This window comes from Lolium rigidum, unplaced genomic scaffold, assembly GCF_022539505.1.
Source record: "Lolium rigidum isolate FL_2022 unplaced genomic scaffold, APGP_CSIRO_Lrig_0.1 contig_47030_1, whole genome shotgun sequence".
NCBI classification, from domain to species: Eukaryota; Viridiplantae; Streptophyta; class Magnoliopsida; order Poales; family Poaceae; genus Lolium; species Lolium rigidum.
The window spans coordinates 18,315-27,681 of record NW_025900681.1 but is presented as its reverse complement, the minus strand read 5'-3'; the positions used below and the strand labels follow the sequence as shown (position 1 = coordinate 27,681).

General features: G+C 43.5%; 2 protein-coding genes across 2 annotated transcripts; both read left to right on the top strand.

Annotated features, from left to right (window-relative positions):
* Nucleotides 1-3,392: 3,392 nt before the first annotated feature.
* LOC124681574 (flavonoid O-methyltransferase-like protein Os11g0303600) lies at nt 3,393-4,744 on the top strand. Its single transcript, XM_047216467.1, has 2 exons — nt 3,393-4,183; nt 4,274-4,744. Exons 1-2 carry the CDS (start codon nt 3,455-3,457, stop codon nt 4,562-4,564), a joined length of 1,020 nt encoding a protein of 339 aa, XP_047072423.1. The 5' UTR covers nt 3,393-3,454; the 3' UTR covers nt 4,565-4,744.
* Nucleotides 4,745-6,948: 2,204 nt separating this feature from the next.
* LOC124681569 lies at nt 6,949-7,491 on the top strand. Its single transcript, XM_047216462.1, has one exon. It carries the CDS (start codon nt 6,949-6,951, stop codon nt 7,489-7,491), a length of 543 nt encoding a protein of 180 aa, XP_047072418.1.
* The last annotated feature ends 1,876 nt before the right edge of the window (nt 7,492-9,367 follow it).

The following is a 9,367-nucleotide window of genomic DNA, read 5'->3' as shown; positions in this document are numbered from 1 at the left end:
CACTTTCTTCATATCTTATTGTGACAGAATATTCCCTATGGTTGCCATCGAGGCCTTCCTTGCTGCCCTCCGCCGCCAACTCGTCGTCTCCGGCCAGCTCCTCCTAGACGGCCTCCCGCTCGAGGTACCCAAAGCTCCCTCGCTGCTCCGGCCTCCCACGTCTAGGAATGTATGCTCTGCAGCCGATTCCATTGCCATCTATATTCGTTTGTTGTCATGTATGAACATTTACATATCTAATCAAATACGTGATTCGGTTGCTTTAACTATATGTTTAATCCTTAGTCGGGATGGCTGAGTCGAACAGTTAACCTAGACTATTGGCTAAGTCGGTAGAAGAATAAGTTTCACTTGTCATGGGCTTGTGATGCTAATTTGACTTGCACTGACTCATCCAAAGAGTTAAGCGAGTCGGATTGAACCAATGATTGAGGCACTATGGGTAAGTTATCATGTGGTAATCCTCAATCAATGAAAACCTTAGAGCTGAGGCGATTACACGATCTCAGTTGTTTATCAGCCTGCTTTGAGTCCGCCCAACGTTGAACGTAACATGCAGTCATAAAAGCATGTCCTCGGCCTTCCGAGAAGAAAGATGCATGACTAGGATTACTAAGACCTGATTTTCCCTTTCGACTTGGAGAGATATTTTGTGAACCCTCTCTAAGTCATATGATTCAGAAGCTTAGCTAATGGGTACTCGGTTAAGTGTTAACCAAGGTATTCCGATGAAGTGTTAGTCGAATGAAATAATTTATGTCGGGATGGAGAAGAGAATGTTAAGAAACACAATGATAATAGTAGACTCACATGTAATGTAGCAACAAGTGTGGTAAAGAGACTTGGACGTATCGTCCCATTGAAAAACGCTTGTCTTTTGAGTTAATGGTATCTAGGAGCATGCATGGTCTGCTAGGATCCACTTTTGACTCAGTGGTAGCCTCAAGAGACAAGTAAGCATGTGTAGATAGTCATATGTAGTCTCAAGGTACTTTGTAGGTGCACTAGTGTCTCGGAGGTGTAGATAAGAGGCATATATATGGACACCAAAGGGTCAACAACAATTTTAGAATAAATTATGAAAGTCGTACCTCGAATATGGCACCTTAGGATTCGATACCATGTGAAGTCTCATGCACTAACCAACCCAATAATGAATCCAAACTGATGACCACTTATACACTTCAAAAAATTCACTCCGCAAAGTTCCACCAGAAATATTTATCATCAAAGCCAACTTAATCTTGTGTTTAAGAGGTCTTCGGTAAAAATGGCCCATTACATCCGACAAACATTACCGTCACTATGCAAGGGTGGGCGATACTCCTCTATGACACACACAGTTAAATAAAACTTCGTGTGATGGGTCAACTATCGCAAATGGGTTTTCACCATAATCGTTCGCAAATAGACGGCCCCTCGCAACAACCTTTCAATTTGGATCATTTGCGTTTAATATGATCGCAAACGACCTTTTTTCTATCTTGTGTGTTGATTATATACATTGCAAACCTTTTTAGAGAGAAGCCACTAGTTGTACTTGCAGAACCATGATACTAGTGGATGTATGATCAACTAAACACTCATGAAAATACAATATCAAATCTCATTTTTATTGCACATCTGATACATCATATATATGGATACATTGGTGATAGATACGCAAAAGAAGAGAAACATACACAAAAGAAGAGAATGTGTATCATTTCTTGGTTACGACTTTGACTCTTGAGAAAGCGAAGGTGAAAATTTATTTCAAGTTATCATCTTTGCGATAAATTTTACAGTCGATTAGTGTAAATCAGCCATAAACAGAAGATAAACATGCAAAAAAAAACTAACAACGTAAACAAGCGGGAGGGCGAGGGCGTGGTATCGCGCCATCGTGGTCATGGTGGTGGTTGAGGATGAGTCGGCTTGACTGGAGGAATCAGTGGCAGATCAGGCCGTCCTGCGAACACGTGGATCGGTGCAACTTCACGGCCTCCGAACGCGTGGAAGTATCAGCATACTCGTAGTATCCACTTCCTCCTCAATGTCAAACTCCTCATCGGACAAGGTTTAGTAAAAAAAACATCTAAAAAACAAGAATATAGACTACAAAGTACTTCCACAATGTAACAAAAAATAGAAAATAAAGTTCAAGAAATTATCTTTGACACTTTATGTTGAACACATTATGCGCACGGAGGTGGGACTCGGCCAGCGGTGGAGGCTTGTCAGATGGTTGCAGTTTTGACGCCGGTGGTGAAGGGTAGCTTCCTCTCCCTTGCAGTAGCTCGGCGTATCTGTGACCTACGTGGATGCCATCGGGTCGCGGGAGAGTGACCCAATGCCTCTGTGGCCAGCAAAACGGATGGCGGCAAGGCGGAGGTCGTTAGGCGACCTTGGCTTGGACTGGGAACCGACAGAATCAATAGTTATTTGTGTGGTGCGTTGAACGATTCAGATTGGCGGAGGGGCTGGTGTGGCCACGACACGCGATGGAGAATCGTTGAGAGGGGAGGCTGAGCCGATTTTTGTTACTGGAGGCGGTTGGGGGTAGGTGGGGGTCGCGCGGTGGGAACGAACCTTCATTTTGGCGGTTGGGGATTCGCGGGGTGACTCATTTTAGGATACATCACCTCCCAGCAAGCGCATATTTGGATCAATTGGCCCCAAATTATACATCACCACCTCCAGATTTTATATCACCAGGTATGTCACCTGTTGGAAAGTCATTTTTCACCCAATGTGATGTATTTATACATCACTAAGCAAAATATACATGATTTGTTAGAATGCTCTAAGGAGTAATACATTGATCGTCATTTTTCAAAAATAAATAGAACAGCTGATTATTTTCGTTAAAGAGCAGCGCATCATACCTAGAGGCTTGAGCGACCTAACAAATAAAGTGGGCGCTACTTAAATATTGTCATTATCCCCCCTCTTTATCATGAGTTTTTTTGCTCATCTATCGTCTATGTCTATCTTGCTTTTGTCCAAAAGGGACCATCCCGCTTATAGTAAGAACAAATCACACTATGCCATCACCATTCTAACCACCAACCTGACACTGAGCCTAGTGGCATTGCAAGGCTACAAGTAAAGTTAACATGGCTATACATGCCACACTAGTGGATGAAGTTGGTGCCAACAACCAGCCATGGCATTATCCATGCTTCGCTGTGGGAAGCACAAAGCTCCAAATAAAGCTATATGGCCACACATGCCCGTAGTGGAGCACTCCTCATGATTCGGCGTGAAAGCAGAAAGCTCCACCGTGGAGCCTGCTGATGAATGTGACTCTATGAGCTTATAAATCCATGCCATCCTTGATCACAGAAGTATCTATCCATAGTTATCTTGCAATTGCAATACCATTGAGGCAAATAACCAGTGCATCTCCAATGTAGAGCTCCTCGAGGCCCATACCGAGCTCTGGAACCTCACCTTCAGCTACCTCAAATCCATGGCCCTCGAGTGTGCCATCAACCTCGGCCTCCCCAATGCCATCCACCGATGTGGCGGCGCCGCCACGCTGCCGGACTTGCTCAACAGCATTGCTGTGCCCGAGAGCAAGAAGGCTCACCTTCCTCGTCTCATGAGGTTTCTGTCCACCGTAGGTATCTTTTCCGTTGATGTACCTGCTGCAGGGGAGCACGGGAATGGGGAAGCCACGGGCATATACGGCCTCACGCCGGTTTCTCGCCTCCTCGTGGATGAAGTTGGTCCCAACCAGCCCTGCGCGAGCCTCTCGGCGTTTGTGGTTTCGCAGACCACCAAATACCATGTGACGGCCGCCACGCACCTATCGGAGTGGTTCAAGAGCGACGATGGCGCAGCCGCAGTTGAGATGCCGTTCAGGATGGCGCACGGCACGGACTTGTGGGGTGTCATGGATCGTGACCAAAACATGAACCAGGTCTTCAACGACGGCATGGGGTCTGACACCAAGTTCGCAATGGACTTCATCATCAGTAACTATGGCGATCTATTCGAGGGGATAACCTCGCTGGTCGACGTCGCTGGCGGGACAGGCTCCGCGGCAAGGGCCATTGCCAAGGCCTTCCCGCACATCAAGTGTTCAGTTCTTGACCTTCCCAACGTGATCCATACCATTCCGTCCGACGATGTTGTCGAGTATGTCGCAGGTGACATGATGCGTTCAATCCCGCCGACTGATGTTGTGTTCCTCAAGGTAGATTACTCATTAATAACTACTGACTGGAATTTGTGTTTTTAAGTTGTTTCATCCATTTATGAACTAACTTGTAAGTGTTGATTACAGTATGTGCTACATGACTGGAACGACGAGGACTGCGTCAAGATCTTGACAGAGTGCAAGAAGGCCATCCCGGAATCTGGTGGGAAAGTGATAATCGTGGATATAGTCGTCGGATCTCATTCGAATGCCATGTTGGAAGCACAAGTCACGTTTGATCTTTTGATGATGGTGATCACATCAGGAAAGGAGCGCGACGAGCATGAGTGGCGCAAGATATTCATGGACGCAGGGTTCAGCCACTACAAGACGAGACCTGTTCTTGGGTTTATGGCCATCACCGAGCTGTATACTTAGCCACATGCATGATTACAACAGATATTTGTTGTGAAGTATGTGCAAGAGCATGGGCCCCTTAAAGTTCATCGTAGTTATTCAAGCCAAAGTATACTTGTGGACCAATAATTTGTTTGTGTGTCTTTGTTGGCGTCGATATTACGGTGATATATGCTGCTTGGCTGCGTGGAATTGTTGAAATAAGCTTTTTTTTATCAGTTCATTGGATTTATATTATTGTTGTTATTAGATTTTGTAAATTCTTACTCATTTGAGATTGTCAGCAATCTCAGACAATTTTATATTATTATTGTTATTTTGAAGTTTAAAAAAGAGGAAACCAACATAATGAAAACCGTGAAGACGGCCTATACAATCGTCGTAGCGAGTGCCATCTCCTGATCACCAGAAAAGGCCGCGAGATCCACCGCTTCTCCGCTGGTGTTCATGTTATCACCATGAGCGCAGTGATGCAAGATGCAAGATAGCTTGCATGAGGTATAAATCATTTTTTGAGTGAATTCACTTTTAACCCTATAATTGTGCATTTGTGACACATATTACCCCATTTTATTGAACTTATATTAAAATATCCTATTTAGGAGACTTAAAACACAACCTTGCCTATGTTTAGCATTTTGCTTATTTTTGTTAGATAGGACCCACGTGTTTCGTCTATGTGGCACAGCAAAATGTGTAAAGATCGGAGGGTGTCATTGACAATTATATCTAGACTAATCTCACCGAATTATTTCATTCCTCGTCACCATCACCGTACTAGTATTTTTGAAAACCGGTCATCACCACACTCCTTACCCAATTGATATGCAACCAAAAATGAGGGTCCAAATATTTTAGAATGTGTATTCTAGATGGTTTATCTCTCCATACGTAACTAGTATCACAAATACATAACTAGGGAGTGAAAAGTGGAATTTGATATTTTATTTTTGTATTGATCACTGATGCCGGCCAAATGAGGCGGCGCCATCCCTTGGATGTATTGGTCCAAGGAGAACGATATGGCCGGGACGAATAGCGAAGTGACATCTTTTTACTATGATTCTCCACTCTGGCAAACTTTTTTTTTTAGAAATACAGTACAAACATAGAAGCTCACATATGCGCGCATACACTCACCCCTATGAATGTACACACGCACACCTATCCTTATGAGCACCTCCGAAAGACTGGACCGGCGGATTGAATCTTGAAATTCACGAAGTCACCACAAGAGCCTTGCTGTCAACGGGAACGTCGAATGAATATTCCGCATTTATGAAACACACAAATATTCCACAAACTTGTTAACCTGTTAGCTCTACTCTTGTGTGGTGGACTGTGGACGCTGGAAAACCTTGTTGGGTTCATGCGTACATAATTTTTATATAGGAATCACGGCTGGAAGCTGTTTTGTATCTGACATCCCCAAAATCTCTTTGAGGCTCTGGTTATGCAGCTGGGATGCTATAGAAGCTTTTGTTGGCATGGCACCGCCGGCGTACCAGTACTCTTTCAATCACTACTTTTTCCCCAGAAAAAAATCAAAAGACTGAGAGTCATCTCGGAATTACTCGGGTAAGTGATTTACTCCCTCATTTCAATAATACGTACTTCCTCTTTTTCAGTTTATTAGTCTTGCACGTGTGCCTAAATCCAGGGGCGGATTTACCGTCCGGGCACGTGCCTGGGCTCGACCCTGGCACTTGCATTTGCATGCACTCCGGCGAGCTGCCCGAGCGTTCCTATTAGCTGGAGCTGCAAGAATTAGCGACCTTACTGGAAAAATAAGTTTAATTCTTTAACTGTGATCGCATAGGCCTATTCTTTAGCAGTAGTAATTCAGCCGAAGGCCCAGTTTGCTCCATACTTGATGTTTTGCTGGGCCACATCACGCTTCATCTGCTCTGCCTGTTCGTCTTACTCGGTAACCGCGCAATCGACGGGACGGAGGGAGTATGTGCTTTCCAAGATTCATATTTGATCTAGAATTTCAGCCACAATATCTCAATTATATTATATACAAAAAAAATCGTTGAAATTTATATTAAAAACACGTCATTAGGATTCCAATTTTTGTCTAATAATCCATGTATATTTTGAACTAATCTTTGATGAAAGATAAATCATCAAAAGCGTGTGCTTATTCATAAAAAAGGATGGAGTATCTTATTCACGTAGTATTTAATTAAGGTCAGTAATTTATTTCTCTCATTTGAATTCCATCATTAATATCTGATTGATTTGGTACATATTTCAAACACAATATCGATTTATTTCAATGTATTGATTTCATTCCAATTACTGTCATTTTTCTTCCCTCTCCTCGCCTGCATAAATATACACGACGATGGTCATTACCCCCATTGCAATATAGGAGTCATATGGTGAGTATAAGGATTTCCATGGCGATCCAGCAATTTGCTCTTCTCCTCACCCTCCTCCTTCTTGTGTCTAGAGATGGCGGCCTCGCCGTCGGCACTCCAGCACCTCTAATCACCAAGGCATGCGCCGCGATATCCAATTTCACCCAGCGGGTGCCCAAGGAGACCTGCGTGGGCACGCTTTCCGCCGACCCCGCGGCCGCGTCCGCCATGGACACTCGCGAGCTCGCGGTCGCCGCGGCCAACCTAACCGCGGCCAACGTCACGTCGACTGTGCTCGTCCTCGCCGATCTCGTCCACAACCTCCAGGCGTGCCTCAGCATATACAGGGAGATGGACGGTATGCTGGCGGCCGCGCTCCACGAGTTCCGTGTCGGGCAGGTCGACGCCGCGTCCGAAAAGTTGAGCGCTGCCTCTGATATGCCCGACGATTGCGACATTCTCTTGTTCCAGGGGAGCGCCATGAAGAATCCGATGAGCAAGGAGGATGACGATGCCAATTTGCTGTCCAATATCGCATACGCCATCAGCATGGAGGTGCTAAGTCCTGGTCCTCACAGCTAGCTTGTTCATTTCAATCTGCTCGATCGTGGGTCGCATAAAATTTATATATTCACTACGAATTTTCTAAAAAAAAAAAAGAAACTGTACTGATCCTACAGCGTGCCAAATCCCATGCCCGAACAAATCAATGGAATTTGGAAGTTGACTAACGTGCGTATTCAGATCCATGTACCTCTACTTCCACGAGCCTGTACCTATTTGTAGGTAAACCAGCCAATTCAAGTACGTGTTCGTGTGCGGCCGACTGGCCAACGCGAACAATATGTGCGAGCACAAGGATATCTCAGTGAAAACCTGAGTACAATTACATATATCTAAATGCAGGTAGAACTTGGTAAACACTCGAGTACAATTAGGTATAAAGCACGAGTATAGTCACATACAAAGCAAAGTACAACTCAGTAAACAACAGAGTACAATTACTACAAGAGTGAGTACATATGCAGAAATATAACTGCACACACGAACAAGTACAAGTACAATTACACACATGAGCGATTACACGTATAAAAGTACAACTGCACACATAAGCAAGTACAAGTACAGCCACAGAGACGATGAAGTATATGTACAGACAGTCGCGCTCACAAATAAGTACTGGTACAGAAATACAGTTGCGCAAACAAGCAAGTACTGGTACAATCAAGTACAATTTTACTGAGTAGAGGGAAAAAATGAATAAAATACACTAAAAACAGAAGTACTTATCAGTTCAAGCACGAGTACAATTATGTACACACCAAGAGTATAACATACTAGTATTGGAAGTACGATTTTCTTTATTATCTCAAAACCTATCAACATGAATCTAGTTTTGAAGATCTCGACTGAGGGTCACAAAAGTGAAAACGGTTTGTAATTTGAACTTACGGTTCTCAAGATATTTCATTTAAAAACGAATCTAAAAATTAAAAGGAAAAAAGGTGAGACAACCCAGCCTCCCCTGTTCTTCTCTCTCCTCCCTCATACCCACATGGCTTCCTCTTGCGAAACGTGGCGAGCACGGAGATCAATTCCAAGGAAATTTCTGACACCACAGCGTGCCACTTGTCGCGTGTGGAGAGAATGGCCTTCCCTTCGTAAAGGTCGGTCTTTTTTAAGGATTTGACCGATTAGCTATAGAAATTTAAGCTTAGAGGCAACGCATTGTGCAGTGCAGTGCATATGCTTATCCTCAGGGCTTGCCCATAGGTCAGGGTAAAGGGCGCTCGCCCCATGCCTTCAGGAGCGAGGACCCCAACCCAAGATTTCTTTACTTACTTGATATATATACTTATATTCATGTTGTAGAGTTTAAAGTAAGTCTAGAAAATATAGATGCCCTAAGCTGCAGTTTACCGTGCCTTTTACCAAAAAATTATTTTAAAATTTAGGCTTTAGGATGTACTGTTTCGAATAATTCTATAAAATATACAAGATTCAAGTTGCAGCTTAGCGAGTCTCTACTTCAATATCTTTCAACAAAAAAAGGCATAGTTCACTCGATCAATAGAAATAAATATTTTCAAACGTCTTCTTCAAGATTTCGAACACCATGGATCTTTTAAATGTAAATATTTCTTAGTTTTTTATTGCATTATCCTAATATTTCTCTTGCCCAATACTAATTTTTTTAAGTTTTTTATGTGTGACGGAGATAGTTAAGGGGCTAGAACACCAATCATGCTTAAATTTTAAGTAATATATAGAAATTTAACATAAATAAATATCTTTAAAAAATTCCGAAGTAGGGGGCCATGGTCCCCTGCCAAGAAAACTACGTTATTGTGAACAATGGGTCCTGGATGTCGTTTCGTCCTGGGGGCTCCAATATCTATAGACCAGCCATGTTCACGTGTATGGTTTACCGCTTCGTACACATGCGCGGTGCATTCGC

What these genes read in the sequence shown, in the direction of transcription:
- LOC124681574 (XM_047216467.1), top strand. Translation starts at nt 3,455, where the DNA reads ATGGCCCTCGAGTGTGCCATCAACCTCGGCCTCCCCAATGCCATCCAC. An exon ending in CTGATGTTGTGTTCCTCAAG is followed by an intron (nt 4,184 to 4,273) that starts GTAGATTACTCA and finishes TGTTGATTACAG; the next exon opens with TATGTGCTACATGACTGGAA.
- LOC124681569 (XM_047216462.1), top strand. Translation starts at nt 6,949, where the DNA reads ATGGCGATCCAGCAATTTGCTCTTCTCCTCACCCTCCTCCTTCTTGTG.